At 30.2% G+C, this 19,604-nt stretch overlaps 1 protein-coding gene across 1 annotated transcript; it reads right to left on the bottom strand.

Annotated features, from left to right (window-relative positions):
* On the bottom strand, window positions 1,627-7,637 carry LOC109334827. Its single transcript, XM_019570797.1, has 7 exons — window positions 6,791-7,637; window positions 6,374-6,460; window positions 5,432-5,695; window positions 3,184-3,354; window positions 2,748-2,801; window positions 2,484-2,630; window positions 1,627-2,134 (listed from the first exon to the last, which is right to left on the bottom strand). Exons 1-7 carry the CDS (start codon window positions 7,034-7,036, stop codon window positions 1,757-1,759), a joined length of 1,347 nt encoding a protein of 448 aa, XP_019426342.1. The 5' UTR covers window positions 7,037-7,637; the 3' UTR covers window positions 1,627-1,756.

Raw genomic sequence — 19,604 nt, 5'->3', positions numbered from 1 at the left:
ACTAAATGTGATTTGAATAAACTATTGGAATAAATATGCTAAGATTAGACTTTACTATTCACTATCCATATACACTTGATTCATCAATACTTATTCATCAAACTATAATTCTTTCGTAAACAATATTAGATCTCAACAATATTAATCGATAATGTCTTAATCGAATTAATAGCTTATGAATAAAGCTCTATGTTTAGTAATTCTACTCACAAGATGAAGAATTATGATCAATAAAACACACATCCATGTCTAATAACTATGGTTGTGAAATTGAGATATTAATACAACACCTCAATGATACTAATTGCTAACGTCATAGTCATATTATAGTTCATTATATAGCTCTATCTCTAACAACTATACTAATAAGATGAAGATTTATGAACAGTTAACACACCTATATGTCTAGCAATTGTTAAAATAGTTGTATGTCTAACAACTATATCAACAAAATGCAAAATATCACAAATTGATATAAATTTATGTCTAGCAATTTTACGAATATGATGAACTATTATATTCATAATTCAGAATGAGAATTTCTCCATCATTCACAATATAATACAAAAAATGTATAAACATTAAGCATATAAACAACTCATAAGAATCAAAGCATAACAAATAAGTACAAATACGAACCAAAGTGTATACATAAAGTAAATGTTAAATTCCATCCTAAAACAGAAGAACCACATTGTCATGGTAACTAAACATAAATATATGAAAAATAAACCAAACTCAAAGAAGAAGAAATTACCTCCTCAATGAGCATAAATCGACTCCTTTAACTTTTCCTCTTGCTTCTACATCCAATTCGAGCTAAACTAGCATAAGGACAAAGAAATTTCTATTAAAGTAAGTGTTCCTCGAATATCTCAGAATTTCCTATTTGATCCCTTTTTTATAGAGTCTGAATACTGCAGATTTCGCCGAGCACATAAATTTTTTAGGTGTGATTCTTTGTTTAGTTGGACTTTGACTTTTCACCTAGTCAAGCTGCACTGAGCATATCACTGGTGTTAGGTGAAATTGCTCTATTTCATTGGGTGAATTATGAGCAGAAGGTGCAGCAAAATTTTGCCCAATATAGGAATTGCGTTGAACGTGACTTATGATATATGTGATTTTCGCTCATCACATGGATTGCGTAGAGCGTGGCCTTCATGATTTGTCAAATCCGCTAGGCATGGTTTCTGCACTGGGCCCAAACTATTCTTATCTAAAAACTTGACTTTTTGCATCAATTTCTTTAGTTTTGGCATGCACAAACACTCTAAAGGATAACATATAACATTTACACATAATATATTACGTTGAAGAGCAATTTGCCGATAATTAAACTAATTCATGAGCTAAAGTGCCATAAAGATAATGTTTCAAGAATGATATTTGGTACTTATCACTCAATGAACCCTCTTATGTCATAAGTTGCAACATTCATTTAAACTTCTTAAGAGACGTCCCTTAACTCATTTACATACATCAAAGTCATTCAAATCTTGGCATTTCCAATAGTGTTTATGCATTCATGTGTCCTCAAAATCCTCAACATTCGCTCATGGACTATCCACAAAATAATTTCCTTGAATTCCAAAGGAAACAAACAAAAAGGTGGAAGAAATGGCATAAACAAGAACGGAAATGGTGCAATAATAATAATTCAATATATATTTACGTACAAGTAAAGAATGTAACAACAGGAACAGATTACTTCAACGTTACTATATATAGCAATTATACTTTGCAAATGTGATCATCATGGACATTGTGGATTGTTGCCTGGCCCACCATAGTAGAAGTATGTGCCCCATTCGTTGCTGTAGGAGCTTTGGATATTATAACAATTTGTGTTCTCAGCTAGGGTTAAGATGTTGTGCACCGAGCTAAGACTATTATCCGTGTCTACGATCTCCAGGTTCCGAAAGTAGCTTGCCTTTCCAAAGCCTTCATCGGCAAAATGACCGGAGCCCATTTGGGTGGAGGTGTGTTGGCCATCGGCTCGAGTATTCACAACCTCGCCGCCCCATTCCACCATGGTGGCGTGATCAGCTAGGTGTGTGAATAGCTCCGCCGGCCAATACCCTATTAATGTGTTGTCACTATAACTCATCCACCAATTCCCTACTTTTGGATCCTAATCAATATTTAAAAAAAAAAAGTAAGCCATTAATTAATTGAATATAATTCACATGAATAAAACAATTTTTATTGTGAAAATGAAGGTAATAAATCTTTATTTTTAATTATTATTTGAATGATCAAAATTATAATTATTATGCTCACATGATTATGATTTTTAAAGTGGTTATGTAGCAAGTGCATTTTAATTTACCATTTATATATACTTGTATGGTCAAGTTATTAAAATATAAACTATTGTCACTAGAGATGCATCCATGATTGAAATGATTGGTTTATTTGCTATTATTGTTATTAAAAAAGAAATGCAGATGAGTAAATTTGTACGTGGAAGTAATATCTACCTTCCAAATGAGGATAGTAATGTCATATTGGTTGGCACCAAAAGATGAGATAGGTGAAATGGCAGCACCAATGGCTATTCTGCTATTTGTTTGTATAAAACCAGCACAAAGAAGGTTATAGCATCCTGTTGCTTGATAAGAGTCACTCTGCATAACCCACAAACTATTTAATCAAAATTTATACTATTTATTCATTCAATTATTTATCTGTAATTTATGTATGATAGAAGAGGATGATTAAAAAAGAAGGAAAGAGATGCTGACCGTCCAATAAGTGAATAATCTGGGTCTGCTGTCACCATAAAGCTCCGGACTGACCTGACTAGTAGAATAATAAAAGCATGAGACACTATTTATTTATTTACATTAAATGCTATCTATTGTTTCTCACATGTAATAATGCTTAGATCTAATTAGTAATTAGTAATTAATGAATGAATGTTACGCATGCTTCAAAGAATCAAGGTCACAACAACCTTATATAATTGTAATAATGTATTAATTGGCAATTGCATGAGAATCGGATCTGGGGTGTTGGATAAGCAGATTAAATGATTAAACAAATTTAAAGGTAAGACTAAGAGTGTATGTTAAGGAACTTTTTATATAAATTATTATTTAAGATGTGAGGAGTGATAGTTTTAGTATTTTATTTGAAAGGTAATAAAAAGAAGTAATAATAGTATAATACTATACGTACCTGCCATCCAGCTTCAATGCTATTGAGATCTGAGCCATCGAAAGAACCAGAAAGAATCCAAATTTGAGAAAGACTGAACTCATTCACTACTTGTATTGATGGATTCCAAACATTTATTGTCGCCTTTGCTCCATACACCTCTTCTGATGATCCTGTGTAACCTATTGCGTGCTACATATTTACAACACATATAAATATATATATATATATATACATTACATTCATAATATCACTACTAGCTAGTGTAGAGATTCCATAGATAGACTTGTTTCCTTTTAAAAAAAAACAGCTTTTGTTTAGAGATAAAATGGAAGTTGAAAGCAACCAATTGTAAAAGCAATGTAATGATATATAATAGTATTTCATCAACATTAAAACTTGACGAAAATAATAACATTGCATAATTGGAAAATTCAAAACCAAAACTGTCTAAAAAATTTAGGTGACATAATTAGCTCATGGGCAAAAGTAAAAAAGGCCGACAGTACATTTAACTCTGTATTTTTCAAATTTATGTACACAAAGAAATGAAAAAAAGTACTAAATAACAGCTAAAAGTAAACATATATGTTGGTACATTGGAAACAACCATTATTAAAAATTAGCATAAATTAATCAATGATATAGAGATAAAGAATAGAGAAGAAAAAAAAGAAAGTTTGTTAATGAGGTTATAGTAATTATGCTTATGTCTCTAAAAGTGTTGAACAACTATCACTATATTAATAGTAATTAGGATTATAAGCTTTAGCAAAATAAATAAATTTACATATATATATATATATATATATATATATATATATATTTTGATAGGCCAATGCAGATATTTCTAACTTGGAATAAAGAACTTAAGTCTAATATATAGTCTTGATCGCTCCTTTCAGTCCAATATTAAGCAATGTTTGATTTTTTTTAAATAGTTTATTTTAAGCATCATTAACAATACTCACATTACTTGAAATAAAAGAATTCTTGTTTCATTATCTAAACCGAAACAATATGGTTGCTCTTTACTCCATTGTTGTCCAAAAAACATTGTGTCTGATCAATATCGTCGTTTAATTTAATAATATATAGTCTTGATCGCTCCCTTCGGTCCATGTTGATTAACACTTTCACTACAGTTGACTTTTACATTGCTCAATGTCTAACTTTCTTTACCAGTTATTCTTTAGAGGTTTTTTTGTACAAAAGAGTGTCTTTCCCCTTTAGCATTCAAGTATTTGACAATGCCATGATGAACCCAATTTTGTAAGACATGTAGTGCACCTTTTCCAAACATGTACCATTGTTTAACGGAATATGCCACCTAGCTTATCCATTGCTAGGAATACTTTCAACACTATGGAAACCCTACACAAAAATCAACCAAAAATCGATATCTTCAATACTTAATCCATCTGAACGATGGAGCTTTCTTGAAAAACCACAACAACTATCACCATATTGTCTCTATCGGGAGTCATATAGTTCAAAATAATTACCATACTCTACCACAAACACCTTGCATCAATTACAACTATTGCATATGTTACATCTTACATCCAAACCATTGTATGTGTCTCAAAATGCATATCTACCAATGATCGTGTTGCACACTACGTCAAACTCATCAAGTGCATATGTTACACACCCTACATCCAAACCAATGTGTCTGTGTTATACAACTTGTATCCTATCCAAAAGGGAGATACATTTATAACATGTGTCTGACGCCCCACCTAGGTCTCACCATGGTCTTTTGAGGTATTCTTTCTCATTTAACTTATTTGATTTATCCTCATAAAATGTTTTGACATACCTTATCAAACCAACACATCCTTAATCGTCTTTTGTCACAATGCAAAGTTATTATTTTTAAAGAAACTTTTCCACCATAAATCTAATACATGGGTTAAAAAACCATCTACCAATTGGTTGGTTCTACTACTACCGGATGTTTGTGCAATGAAAACAATTATTGTGTAACGCCAGTAGGAAGCAAACAAGTAAAGATCTAGTGAGAAATGATAGAGAAGATGAGAGAATTTGTTAATGAAATTCGACCAATTATGTCTATATCTCAAAAGTGTTGAGTAATTACTAATATATATATATATATATATATATATAATTGGCCCAAGGTGAATAGGATGTATCTAATTGAAGAGAAAGTTGAGTGAAATATATAAGATTGATATTCCTCCTTTAATAATATTAATATTAGACAATGCAATAAAGAAGAGAAGTGAGGAAGATAGGAACTCACTTCATGACCATTGCCGCTGACTACATCGGGTGCATCATTACGGCGATTTAGAGGAAAGCCTTGGTGTTTCTTTCCGAAATGATACAAAGACTTTGCTCTTAACACATCATGTACACTGCTCCTTCTTATTGGAACCGTTCCCTTAGGGCACCTTGTTCCATTTTTGTGCCACATTTGCCATGCAACATCATCACTTACCCCTTCTGTAATCCCATTAATATTTTTCTTCATATTCACTCCCTTTGGTATATTTCTTGGCACCCTCTACATACATGCATTCGTAAAGGTATAAGGGTTAATTATTTTTACACAACTGTCCATTTTTTGATAAATCACCATTTATGGCTATTCTTCTTTTATTATTAAAAATAAAACACCCCTTAAAAAAATTGCACACACATGTTAAAATATTAGAGGATATCAATGTAAAACTTTTATACCAACATGCATACTACTTTATATATATATATATATGCATGCGTGTGTAAATAAATAAATAAGGAAATGCAATATTGTAAAAGGGATTGTTAATATCATTTCATTGCTCAAACAAGGACATATATATGAGTAAATGTGTAGTTGATTAAAGACCATAAATATAAAACAATACAAACTTAAGAAATAATAATGTTGAATTTGAATTTTAGTTTCTATGGTTCTTTTTTATAAGTGAACAGAAACTTTTATTAAAACAAAGAGTACCATTGGTACTCAAGCATACAATTTTTTTGATTCTCAAGAATCAAATATTTGACTTTTTGTTTATCTGGATGATTTATTGGGATCTTAAACTATTAGACCAACACATTATTAGTACTCAAGCGTACCATTGATAACAAAGCTTTTATTTTTGTAGTTTATATTTTGAAAAAGAAAAGAAAAAGCAGAGAGGTTAGGTGCATATATGTAAATATGGTCTCAATTAAATTGAATGGGGTGTACCTGGATTTTGTGATTCTTTAAAAGAGGATGATCTAAAGCTGGTTGCTTTCTTTTGTGAACACAATCTATTAGATCACCATCTGGACTCTGAAGTATAATAATGAGATAATCCAATAATATCAAGTATTCATCAGTTGTTCTCATGATTATATATAGAAAAGAAAACAAAAACTTTCTACTAATGAAAAGGTAAAACAACAATTATGATGGTCATTCAAATCTCATCAACCTCTCACACAAGTACATTGTGTATGAATAGTTTTTCTTACAAGCAAAATAAATATAATAAATTCACCCAAAAAAATTCATTAATATGAGTATAAGAGATATTCAAACCCTTACAAACAGGTTCTCATTATAAACATTAAACTGTAATTCAAATCTAGAAAAATAAAATATATAGTATAATAAGATTACCTCTATGGTGAGGACAGAGGGCTTGTTAATCTTATCCAAGTGCCTTTGAATCCTTTCAAGTCTCATGCTACTAACTTGCCTATACCTTGTGTAGTTTAAGGTTTTGGGTTCAACAACTGCACTTTGTAGAAGAAAGACAAAAAAGAAACAAAGAAGGAGAAGAAGAAGAAGATGATTATGATGACAAAGTGGAGTAGTAGTGGAATAAGAACTTGACCTTCTCTTCCACCCAACAAAACTATCCATATCTCTTTCAGTGCCAAGATAAAGAAAAAGAGTAGTTAAAAGAAATAGTAAATAAAGGGGGGGCTAGAAAACTATTACTAGCAAAGCAAAGAGCACAAAATAAATCTGACTTTCATGTGCATTTCCACTTACCATACCCAAAAACACTAACACCAACAAAAGAAAAGAGAGTTTGGAAAAGGACTTAATTTGAAGGATGAAAGGTGTAGATAGGAAGATAAGGCTTAATAGTATTAATGGTGAGGAGAGTGTGGTGTATGGTGGTAGTTGAAGTTAATTAAGCTTTTGCTCAGAGTCCCTTTTGAATCTTCAGCATCAATATCATGATTGCTATTGCATTTGATTCATGTATATATATATTAATATTTGAAGGATTTTGATGATGTTATGTTCAAGATTGCACAAAAGTTGAAGCAAAGAAACAAAATTTATGAGGAGGTGAGGCTTTGGCAGGTGGCTTCAAAATAAGTTGAAATATATTGAAAGCATTATAAAAACCCAAACCTACCAAACTGATGAAACAATCCCTCCTTTTATTGCACTTCTTCAATGTGTATCTGCCACCATATACTTTCCCATTAATATTTTTCCCTTCAAACCGCACACCTTCTCTTCTTTTTTTCTTACTTTATTTTATAGCTTTCTTCCCTTCACAGTTTCTCCTTTCCTACTTTTCCTTTTAACTTTTTAATAAATCAAATTTGATAATAAATTAACACCACTCAATTGTTCTACATCATTGAAGAATTAGCTATTCAATCTACATGAAATAATGAAGTTTATCTTTTTACATTTTTAGAATATCTTTACTGCTCATTGTAATAATTTCAACTTCTATTATATGGAATGAGTGTTATACCCATCTAATTGTCTTTTTGTCCGTTAACTATAAAAGTTTGTAGATATAAATATCATTTGTTCTCCTAATTTATTTTTGCCATATCTTCTTCTCAACATGTTTTTAATACATATTTTATAATTATTATTGATCGATAAATTTCTGCTTTAAAAATAACAATTATTAAAAAGCTACATGAACATCTGTCATTAATTCATATGTATGTACTATATATTTGCCAATTTGTATTTCTTTTTCACTTATCTATTTTAATTTAATACTAATTGCCAAAAGCGTATGTGGATCAATATAAAAATGTTCCTTTAGCCGTGTACCTATTAATTTTAATCATTATTTGTCTTTTTCAGCTGAAATCATTTTTCCCATCGTACATACATTCGACCAACATGCTAATGATAATTTTGAGTTGTTTTTTATTATAAGTCATTCGGCATCCAACGGTTAAGCCTAATTGAGCCAAAAATACCCATTTAAGAAGTCAAATACTGTTTATATTTATTTTGTTCTTTATTAGATTTGAACTCAAAATATTGCTTCAGGTTAATCAAGCTTTTTCCTATTTAGATATATCAAATAATATCCATACAACCAAAAAGTTTTGGTCTAATGATATAAGACCTTACTAGATTTTCAGAATGATCAAAAGGTTAAAAGTACAATTCCTAGGAGCAACATTTGTTGAGAAAGACGATCATACACACAGAAAATGATTAATTCCTTATACACAAGTTTAAAATATACACTTGATAATACAAAAAAATATTCGTCTTTCCCACCTCAAGGGTTGGGTTGGTTATAAGAAGCCTTTGGAAAAATATGAACTTAATTTCCTTAGTAAATGAAGATTATCTTAATCCTTAAACAAATTATCTTTAATATAAAATATTAATTGTAGTTTTGGTTAAAATAAGTTTTTTTGATGGACAACAAAAGAAACTATCATTGAAAAGATAGAGGTTAAGGACAACAAAATGATACTTCAATCCACCAAAAATACTAATAAAAGTCTGACATAAAGAAATGTGCAACAAAAGGTTTAAAACACATTCTAAATAAGAAAATTTATCAAATCTTGCTTTCAAAAAGCTTCAAGGGGTTAAATAAATTAACTCCATCCTTTTCTTCAAGTGAAAGCTATGATTCTAAAAAACAATCTGATTTTTAACATTTCATGTATTCCAGATAATAATAAACCATAGAGAAATCATGACTGCTTTTTCTTCATATTCGCATGCAAGAATAGAGTTTTTGTGAATGATAGAAAAAAAGCTGAAGCAAGAATAGAGTTTTTGGTTAAAATATTGTTGGTCGTTAATTTAGGAAAAAGGAACCAAAAATAGAGAGAATGAAATGAGATCATCACACATCTTATAAACGACAAGAATGAAAATGCAAAGATATCGGTAAAGTTTGAAGTCTCATACTCATATTTGGGATCCATATTCTAACCAATTAAGTTAACCAATTCACAAGGAGACATCAATTTGAATTGGGTTTTAATGTAAAAAGTACTGCAGTGTTATTCAATAATGCATCACACCCTAAAAAATATGAGAAAAAATACTTGCTCTCACATTATATAAGTTTGATATATTATTACTACATTATCCATTAATTGTGTTTTATCATCATTGATTATTCAAAAAAGATATAAATGAAAAGTAGATGATATACTAGATATATATGAATCTTTACACTTAATATTAAAGTGTTACCAAAGTAATTACGTGTGATTGATAATATAAAATGATTGGTAGGATAAACTTTGTTGATTAAACAAGGAGTCATAAAATTTGAATGCTTTAGCTTAAACTTGAAACCATATTTCCACATTTTCTCTTTCCTTTGTTCCCTGCAATCTTTCACTTTACAAGATCTCTCCTTTGAGGAAAAAAGTATACTCACAATATGTGATAATTAAATTATTTTTAAGGTGTAGCTAACTTATATAAAACTTGATTTTGATTACTTGGTATAAAAAAGAATCTCCAAGATAATCAAACTACGCTTTGGACTTTGAGATATCGAAATTGAAGCAAGCAGTTTTATAGTGAAGGAGTCAATGTATTGGGGCAAGCTTCTGTGCCAGTTGTTGATTTTAAAGAGAGACGTAACTTCGAAGATATATATATATATACTTTACCAACGCACGCCCATACATGTGACATGGAAATTATAAATTAGTATTACTTTTTTAGTATTTTAACACTTCATATATTACATATCCTAAGTTTAATAAAACTACATATACGACCGTTTTACACTTATATATACATCCTTTGATGTAAGATTATTTACTAAAATTTAAAATGAATGAATAAAATACTAAAATACTCTTTAATTCAAATAAAAGCTAACTTCTTTTTTTTTTGTCAAACCACATGATTTTTTCATTCATGGATAGAAATAGATAAAAGCTTCTATGTCGCTTACGAAATGGCCCATTTTTTACAACTCAATTCCTGTTATATTATACAACATAGGAAATTTGGATGGGAATTTTTTAGTAGCAACTTTATATATATATATATATATATTTATTTATTTCTAACTTTGGTTTTTTTTGCTGATAGTATCTTATTGTTAGCATCAGGGCAAATTTGTCATTGAACATTTGTTAAAAAACTTTCAGTAAACATTCTTCAAACATATATTAACTACAATTCTTTCAAACATTTTATTAATTAATTTATGACGAATATATTTACAACTCTTTCAATTTCATCAAGCAAGTTGTGAGTCTTATATTATAATATATTTTATATGAGGTTGGAAAGAGTAATTTTGTCATAATATTTCATTAATTGATATATTATATACACATGAAACTGTCATTTAGTAGTTCAATAATGGCAAAGATAATGAGTATAATGTACATATATAAATTATGAGTGATTTATGTATGAACAAAAAATGAAAGAGTAAATTGTGTAATTTTTTTAAAACTCAAGGAAGTCTATGCAATTTACTTTTTTCTTTTAATTTAAGATTATACATACAATTTAAGAAATTATTAAATAATAGAAAAATTTGGTACAATTTAATCAAAATAAACTCATTATAGAAAAATATAGTCCATATTCGAAATTGTATTATAGAAAAACTGAGACACAAATGTGAAAAAGAAGAATTATAAATAAGAATATATTCGAAACTAAAGTATAAATGCATATCCAAATTTTAATTCATCAAAAAAATTGTTAAAACATAAACAAATGAAGATATTGAACAAGGAATTACTTAATTTATGTACTCAAGTTATACTTCACAAATCTTTATATTCAACATAGTAAGTACTATTTACAATTTTGTTAGTCTCAACCCTACGGTACCAACATTTCATCATAATTCACATTTAAAAACATACATTCAACAATAATGTTTATGCGTAAAACATTATTAAATGAAGTAATCGTTGTTAAATGTGATAGACAAATGTATAATTAACATTGCTTGCTTGATTGAACATTGTTGATTGTATCACTTAAATATTTTATAACCCTCATTGAAGTAAGTATTGTTTCTCACAGATTCAAGAGTGTTTGTTTCACTAAGCGTTATTGAAAATCATATAATCAACAACTCTTGTTTTAATGATTGTTGTTTCTCACACATTCAATATGTTTGTTTCAATGGACATTGTTGAAAGTTATAGAAAAATTCAACAATACTAATTTTAGTGAGCTCTATCGAATCTTTAATTTTCACATATTTAAAAACATAATGTCACACACTACTTGTTTATTTGGACACTAAAACACTGAAGTTTAATCTTGTTCTAATTTAGTTCTTCTTATACCTTAAAGAAATAATAAATTTATTCAAATTTTGTATAGTGAAAAAATGTAAAAATTGATAATATATAAGTTTTATATATTATTATCGCATTATTTATCATTTATGTTTAATCATCTCTTAAAAGTATAAAACAAGTTACTAATAAATATATATTGTCTATTCTTTTGTATATATGACATTCAAAATTATTCCCATAAACATATGCCTAATAAAGTGTTAAATTTGTTTTAGCGTGTTATATTAAAATATATATATTAGACTTCCATTAAACAAGCTGATCAAGAATAATTATTTAAGGGAGGTAATAATCTTTGACAACTGTTTTATTAAAAAATTCGAACCCAACCGCTTGGACGTTAGCACACAAAATGCTATTGGAGTTGTAAAAACAATGATATATATATATATATATATATATATATATATTGACTAGTATAACCATTTTTTTATATTGTCATTGTATTATCTACTATTTATTTTTAAATATTATTGACTTTTAAAATAATAAAGGGCAAATAATACATTGACTATGTATAATTCTTTATATTGTGAGTGCATAGATAGTAAACTGAAAAAACAATATTGTACTTTATAAATATATGGCAAATAGAACATTTAAGATTAGGTAGGTTTTAATCTCTAATTCTGATGCATTGAAGTCACAATTTCAGTTGGTAGAGCGGTGAAACAGTAGTGTATGTGCAGCTAAATAGTACGTTAGTTAGTTATATTTGGTTTAAATGTGTGTGTAATTTTTTAAATTTCATTGACTTGTTTTTATAAATATTTTAAAATTGGTCTCGATCCTTAATTGTTTAAAAACTTTGATTTTATTCAATAATAATGATCAGTAAACAATGTAGCTAATACCCACAAATGTTTATATAGTTTGATAATCACACATAAACATTTAGTTGTATCAATCAGATAAGGATTTTGATTCAAGCCATGCGTGTAGTTGTATGAGAGCAAGACTTTACGCAGAATCTTTCAACCTACTTGAGTCGATTGCAATATAAGAAAACAACGAAATTATCGAATTTGCATGTCTGTATCAAGAAGAAGAAAAAAGTACAATGATTTATATTACTAGGTAAAGGGTTCCCCCCTCATTATTTCACACCCCTCTCTCAACATAAATAAAACACATCATTAAATTCAAGTTTCAATATAAGCAATAAAAACTTCCTTTATGCAATTAAACAATAATAAATTCAAATGAAACACTATGATTATGGAATGAAGTGTTAAAGGAGTTTTACTTGTATAACAGTAGCAGTAACTTTTAGAATGTCAACGAGCTTTTTATTTTATGTTAAAGAAAGTAAATATGAAATAGGGACGTCATTTCATTCAATTAAGCACTACACTAAATATCTAGATTCTTATTTATTAGATTTGATGTTTCAGTGAAGTTATATAATAAACTAAATATAAAGATATGATAGTGAGTGGTAAACGGTGGGTAGTGATGAACAAGTGATCTAGCTTTGAAGGCAAGAAATATAATACTAGTAGCAGGTGAATAAATTCTTGTGAGAATTGAGAAAAGCAGCACCAAACTATAGATGATAAGTAGTTGGGACAATATTACAAATTATAATGGTGAGATATGAAAAAGGAAAAATATTTTTCAAAATAATAAATTATATTGATAATATTATATATGATGATGTAATAATATTGTGATACAAAAAATATAATATTATCTCATATTTATATTAATATAAGACTTCTAATTTAATAATGAAATAAATTATAAAAGATAAAATAAACAAATTTCAATTTTAAAATTGTTTTTAAATACTTTAAATAAATCTAAGATATAGTTGAAGTTAGTTTAGAATGATATCAAAACAAACAAATTCCATAACTAGGTTGACACCAAAGCTGGCAGATCATAAATTTAGTTCTAATTATAAATAACCAACACACTTTCCCGTCAACTATTTTTGTTTTACCAGAAACATTAACTATTGCTATCAAGTCATTGTTTAAGAAAACAAAAAATTGATTACATTGGAAAATGATATGTTTAGCATATTGACTATTCAGAAATGAAATACTTGAATGCTAAAGGGGACAAGATAAAATGATACCAATTAAGAAAGAAGGTATACCTCTTTCATAGTAGTAGAATTTTATTGGGACAAAGATTGGATTGAAGGACATTGAGAGATAATGGATTCTAATTCATTCAATTCATCAATGACTCTATTTTCATGGATTTAGATGGATGAATATTTAGTCTATTTGATTTTTTTATTTCACTAAAAAAATCTATAGAAGAAAATCATTACTTTTAAAACTACTACTTTAATTAAACATTTTTAAAAATCACCTTTTAAAAAACACTTCTAAAATCATTTAGAAAACACGTTTAGAAATCAATTAATAAAAAAGTGAATTTTTGAACTTTTATACAAAAATATTTCTTCAATATTCTACTTTCTACATGTAAAGTTTAGTTTTTAACAAATACATAAAGTATAATATACATTGTCAGTGTAAAGATTTACACATAATCACTACATCATCCACCATTCAATTGGATTTCATTTTATATCGAAGAGTCAATAATGATTAAATATAAATGATTGGTGATGCAATGACAATATATAAAACTCTTAAATTGGTCAATGCATACATTTTTCTCATATTTATATATGTTATGTACTTAAGAATAAAAATTTAATATTAACTACATACACATGTCCTATAATTGATATCAATCTAGTAAAATACTAAAAGTGAGAGTGAGAATCATGAATGAAATGTATGCATTGACCAATGTATGATTTTTTGAACATTTATAGAATTTGTTTTCTTCAATATTCTACTTTCTACATGTAAATTTTTTAACAAATACTTAAAATGTAATATATATGCACTACCATTGTAAAGATTTATACGTAATCATTACATCATCCACCATTCATTTGAATTCCTTTTTATGATCGAAGAATCAATGGTGATTAAATATAAATGGTTGGTGATGCATTGACAATATATAAAACTCATACATTGGTTAATACATACATTTTTCTCACATACTTATATATGTTATGTACTTAAGAATATAAAATTAATATTAACTATATACACATGTCTTATAATTGATATCAATTTAATAAAATATTAAAAGTGGGAGTGAGAATCATAAATAAATTTGGTTGAATTTAGTTTTCTTAAATATGAAATGAAATTGAAAAAACAAAGAAATTCATTTTTTATTTTTGTTTTTTTGATGGATTGGATATCCATCTAAATACATATGTCCATGGGTATCCATTGAATATATCCATTTATCAACATTATCTATTAGATTATATCCATTTAAATTCATTAATTCTAACAGATGTACTTGAATGAATTCTGGCTTATGGATATTCTAAATAAGTTAAATTATCAATTATCTTTCCAAATCACATAATAATTACCACATACAAATATAATTATTTTTACTTTTTATAGAAACATGTAAAGATAGATAATAGCATCTAAGATAGTCATAGAAAAAAATTTAAAAAATTTATTAGGACTAAATGTACATAAATTAATTAGCATCAAAGTCGGCGAATGTTCCAAAATTCTAATTAGCATCAATGTGGATTGGTGTGTAACGCCCAAAAAATTACTCAAAAAATATTGCTAAAAAATGGGTAATTTTTTTTGAATAATGTAATATAAACTCTGTTTCCTTATATTCGTTTCATTTTCGGAACATCACTTTAAGTAACATACATTGCGGAAAATCAATACTGTTACCTAACGGTAACCAATAATAACTCAACATAACTTCGAATAATACTTCATTAGAATAACGGAAAGTATTGGTACGAAATACAAGGCGGAAATAAATCTTCGCCCAAACTAAAACTATACAAAAGGCTGAGACATTCAACACATCAAAAAGTACCCTACACAAATACCCTACTCAAAAAGCAAAATAGAAATGAAAATGGCTCCTAGTGGTTAGCTCCAATGTCCGTGGGTGCGCTGGAACAATCGCTCGGGTCCTCCTCCATTCAGAGTCGAAGGAGAGGTTTATAACCTCAATGGAGTCCTCGATGTAGATTAACTCCACACAGTCATCCTCTTCAGTTGCTGGCTCCTCCTCCTTAGCCACCATTTCCTGGGAGCACATCTGCTGTCCCACAAAGAGTGTCACTCCATGTGCCACAACTTAAGATTGGTTGAAAAAATATTTAAATTAAAATTTTAATAATTAATTATTTTTCTGACCAATCACAATTAGTGGCACATGAAGTGATACACTATTGTGGGACAGCAGATGTCCACCCCCATTTCCTCCTCTAGATCATAGGACGAATGTTGCGACAGAGTCACTAGCCTTGCATCCGCCTGGGGTTCTAGCATGGTTCGCTGAGCAGCTCTCCTTCGTGGTGGGGAACTGGTCACGGTGTCCCAACTTCGTCGTATCCTAGATGGTCGTGCAACATCTGGTCCGTGAGGAGTCACAGACTGAGTCGATATCACAGCAGGTGCCGACCTCAGAGAAGACAAGGTAAATGAAGCCTCTAGCTTTGCATGATGGTATGGAAAACGCATCGTAGATCCATCACATACCATCTCCAACTCTAAGGCACAAGGACCTGTGTAGGTGTATCGATCTCCCTCAATCCTCCATGTCCCCTCCTGAGACATCGAGAAGCGGTAACTCCGAATCCTGGCAGAACGATCCATCTGACGAGAATATATCCAGAAAGCAAGTAACAGAAAAGGAAAAGGGAGTAAGACATCTAATGAATAGTAGTCATTGATGGCGTGGAATTACATAGAATATCACATCGAGACAGACACACATAATATACACCATATATATATATCACATACATAGATGCAAATGATGAATGATGTTAGAACTCAAATTATGGGGATCAATATCTACAAGCTCAATGTATGAATGTTATGTTTATTTTATCCATCCTTACACCAATATCCTCCCAATAAACTATTCGGAAATAACCGAGAGTACAGGTCTAATAACAAGCCGATTTGAACGCACCAAACTATTCATCGCAAGGATATATGATTGATCTGTTCCAAAGAACTGTCCATTTCAAGATAGTGTCGTATCAAACACTTTTTGGGCATCTCTTTCATCGATCCTGATTGCAAAGTGGGATTGTCAAAGATCATCTAATTTGCATTGTGAGAACTGTCCGATTCAACAGAATACCTCATCCAGGAATACAAAGGGACTCATCTCAACTAGACTCTCCCTCAAGACTTTGCTGATGAACCACCGCCATTACCGTCCCTCTCAACATCTCGGGGCTCGTTCATCTCCCATAAATTTCCTCTCTACTACTTCATTATCCATAATGAGTATGCAGACTAACCAAGGTTAGTCGATTAAATATTTTAATCATTCTTTTACATGATCGGCCCAACCTAAGACATCTCACAAATGAATGCTTCTTCTGGGACCCGATTTTATGTCATCACATAATAGAGGAATAACATCGTTACCACTACGAACCATCGCTGAATATCTTGGACGACCATATGCTCAAACCTCTTACGGTTAGACGACCTTGCTGCATGGTATAATGTAATCCTTTTTGGGCATTGTCCTAATCACGACATCACAATCGGAAACCTTGCCCTAAATAGGTGCAAAAACAAAGGTAATTGTATAAGTTTGTCGATTTGAGCACCAGACTCAATCATCTGAGCAACAATTTTTCCCAAGTGTGGAAACACTTCACACCCAAGCTAGGACTATTGCCTAAGCAATCAAACGATCATAAACATCCAAAAATACTTTTGTCTCTCAAGTGACAAATTCATGAAAACATACTCAATTCTCTACCTGACTCTCGCCCAAGCGAGGGACTGTTACTCAAGCGACAAATCCATCAAAAACTGGTTGAAATACCTGTCTGGTCCTCGCCTGGGCGCCCAAAACGCCCAGAATAGGCCAAACTTGCTACCTGGCCCTCGCCCAGATGAGAACCACTCGCCCAAGTGAGGTTGGCTCGCCCAGGCGAGGGTAGTCTAGTTCCCAGGACTATTTCGTCGCCCTTTTGGACTACTAGATTGAATATCTCCGCTATTTTTGATCCCTACGCATTTTAGTTTAACGAGTGGTATTCCTTCGTTGTTAACTACCATATTACTTGATATTTGAAGCTATCCTAAGCATACAACTTAAGAAATTATCCCTACAAAATCTAGACATGCAAATATTCGATTAAGTACGGGTTTTCTTAATACACAAATATAACTCCAAACTTTTGAGATAGTTTAGGAGATCTGGGTGTCATATTCGGACACCACTATGTCATGATGTATTCTCACTCACCTTAGATTGTCGCGTGCTTGATTTCCTTTACGTGAGAGTGGGTTGGTTGTCCGACTTTGAAAGCTTTGAAACTAAACACACGAAAACAATTTAGTGATTTGCGAATTAAATTTTTACATGATAACCCTAAGGTAAAGACATTGTTTAACACTTTAATACATTTATGAACTCAATAGCTTTCAATCATCTAGTCCAAGATTCATATTTTTGAACCATCCTTTATCCTCGAAAGTCTTGTTCCCGATTTCCAACGTTTTCAAGGTAAATTTTTAATAAAGTCTACACTTTTATCACCTCATAGATTTATATTTTCATGGAGGCTTTTTAAGTCATACTTCACCATTTTAAGGTAAGTTTCTTAATCCAAGTCCACATTTTTTAAATCAATATCTCCCAAGTTGATCTTACCACTTTAAAGTAAGTCATCTTAAGTAGATTCCATATTTTGTATAGTAGTTTTCCATGGTCATTGAAATACATTCTTGATAGTGTTGATCTCATACTTAAAACAACATTTAAAATCAAAATTTCTTAAGTTACACTTACCACTTTAAAGTAAGCTTATCTTTAACAATGTTCATCCTATAACTAATCAACCATCCAATACTTCATAACACTTTAAGTTTATAAAGTCAAGACTTTTATAAGTCATCTTTTATCCCAAATCATTACTTGAACTTAGAAGTCAAAGAATATCATTTATTAATCAAACTTCTATCTCATAATATTTTAAAATAACATTTTTTTTCAAAAAAACTCATCCATAAACATTTTGGATTTCAAAGTTAGAAACTAAATTTTTCCTAAACACATATAGACTATGATTTAGACCTAACGCTGAGGAAAGTTTTGATTTTCCAACTTATTATTAAACACTTTAAAGGTTCCTTTGATAGCAAAATCATCCCCTTTAAAACACAATCAGACCTCAACATTAAAAATATATTATTCTAAACTTGTCCAAGACCATGATTTTTCAAGCAAAAAACAAGTGGAAAAATCCATACTTTACATGTGTCGCACCCCGATTTTCGGCTGCACGACTTTGTTAAGAGTCACCACTATATTTTATAGTTAAAAATGTCGAAAAATCTTTTAATCCCAATTACCTTGGGCTTTTGGATTTTTGATATCCAAGTTCAGGAGTCTGTTTTTCTTTTGAAAAAGCTATAAGTTATGGAATAGATTGGAGGACTGTGAAAAAAAAAAAGCCTCTGCTAGGGCTTTGCTCATGAAAACTTGAGCTCCAACTTTCTTGGAACTCATCTCCTAGGTTCTGGGAGATCTCTCCAGCTTTCTTGGACCTTGTTCTGCTTCTTTCTTCTACAAAATGCCAGCTGAAAACTTTGTCCCATGGTCTTTCCTTCCTGATTCTCAATGCACAGCTGAACCACAAGCTCCTCCTTCACACACGAGGAAGACCTTTGCTCAAGCTGTCAAAAACTCTTGCAACATCTCAGTCTCTCAACTCCCTCAACCCTGCCTTAAGGGAGATGCTATAGCAATCAAAATACCAGAGGAGGACTATCAAGAAGGTCTCCAAAGGTGTAAAAACCACCTGCACGATAGGATTATTCTTT

Source organism: Lupinus angustifolius, chromosome LG19, assembly GCF_001865875.1.
Source record: "Lupinus angustifolius cultivar Tanjil chromosome LG19, LupAngTanjil_v1.0, whole genome shotgun sequence".
Lineage (NCBI taxonomy): Eukaryota > Viridiplantae > Streptophyta > Magnoliopsida > Fabales > Fabaceae > Lupinus > Lupinus angustifolius.
Note: the sequence above shows the minus strand (reverse complement) of the source record. Positions and strands in the feature narration are given on the sequence as shown.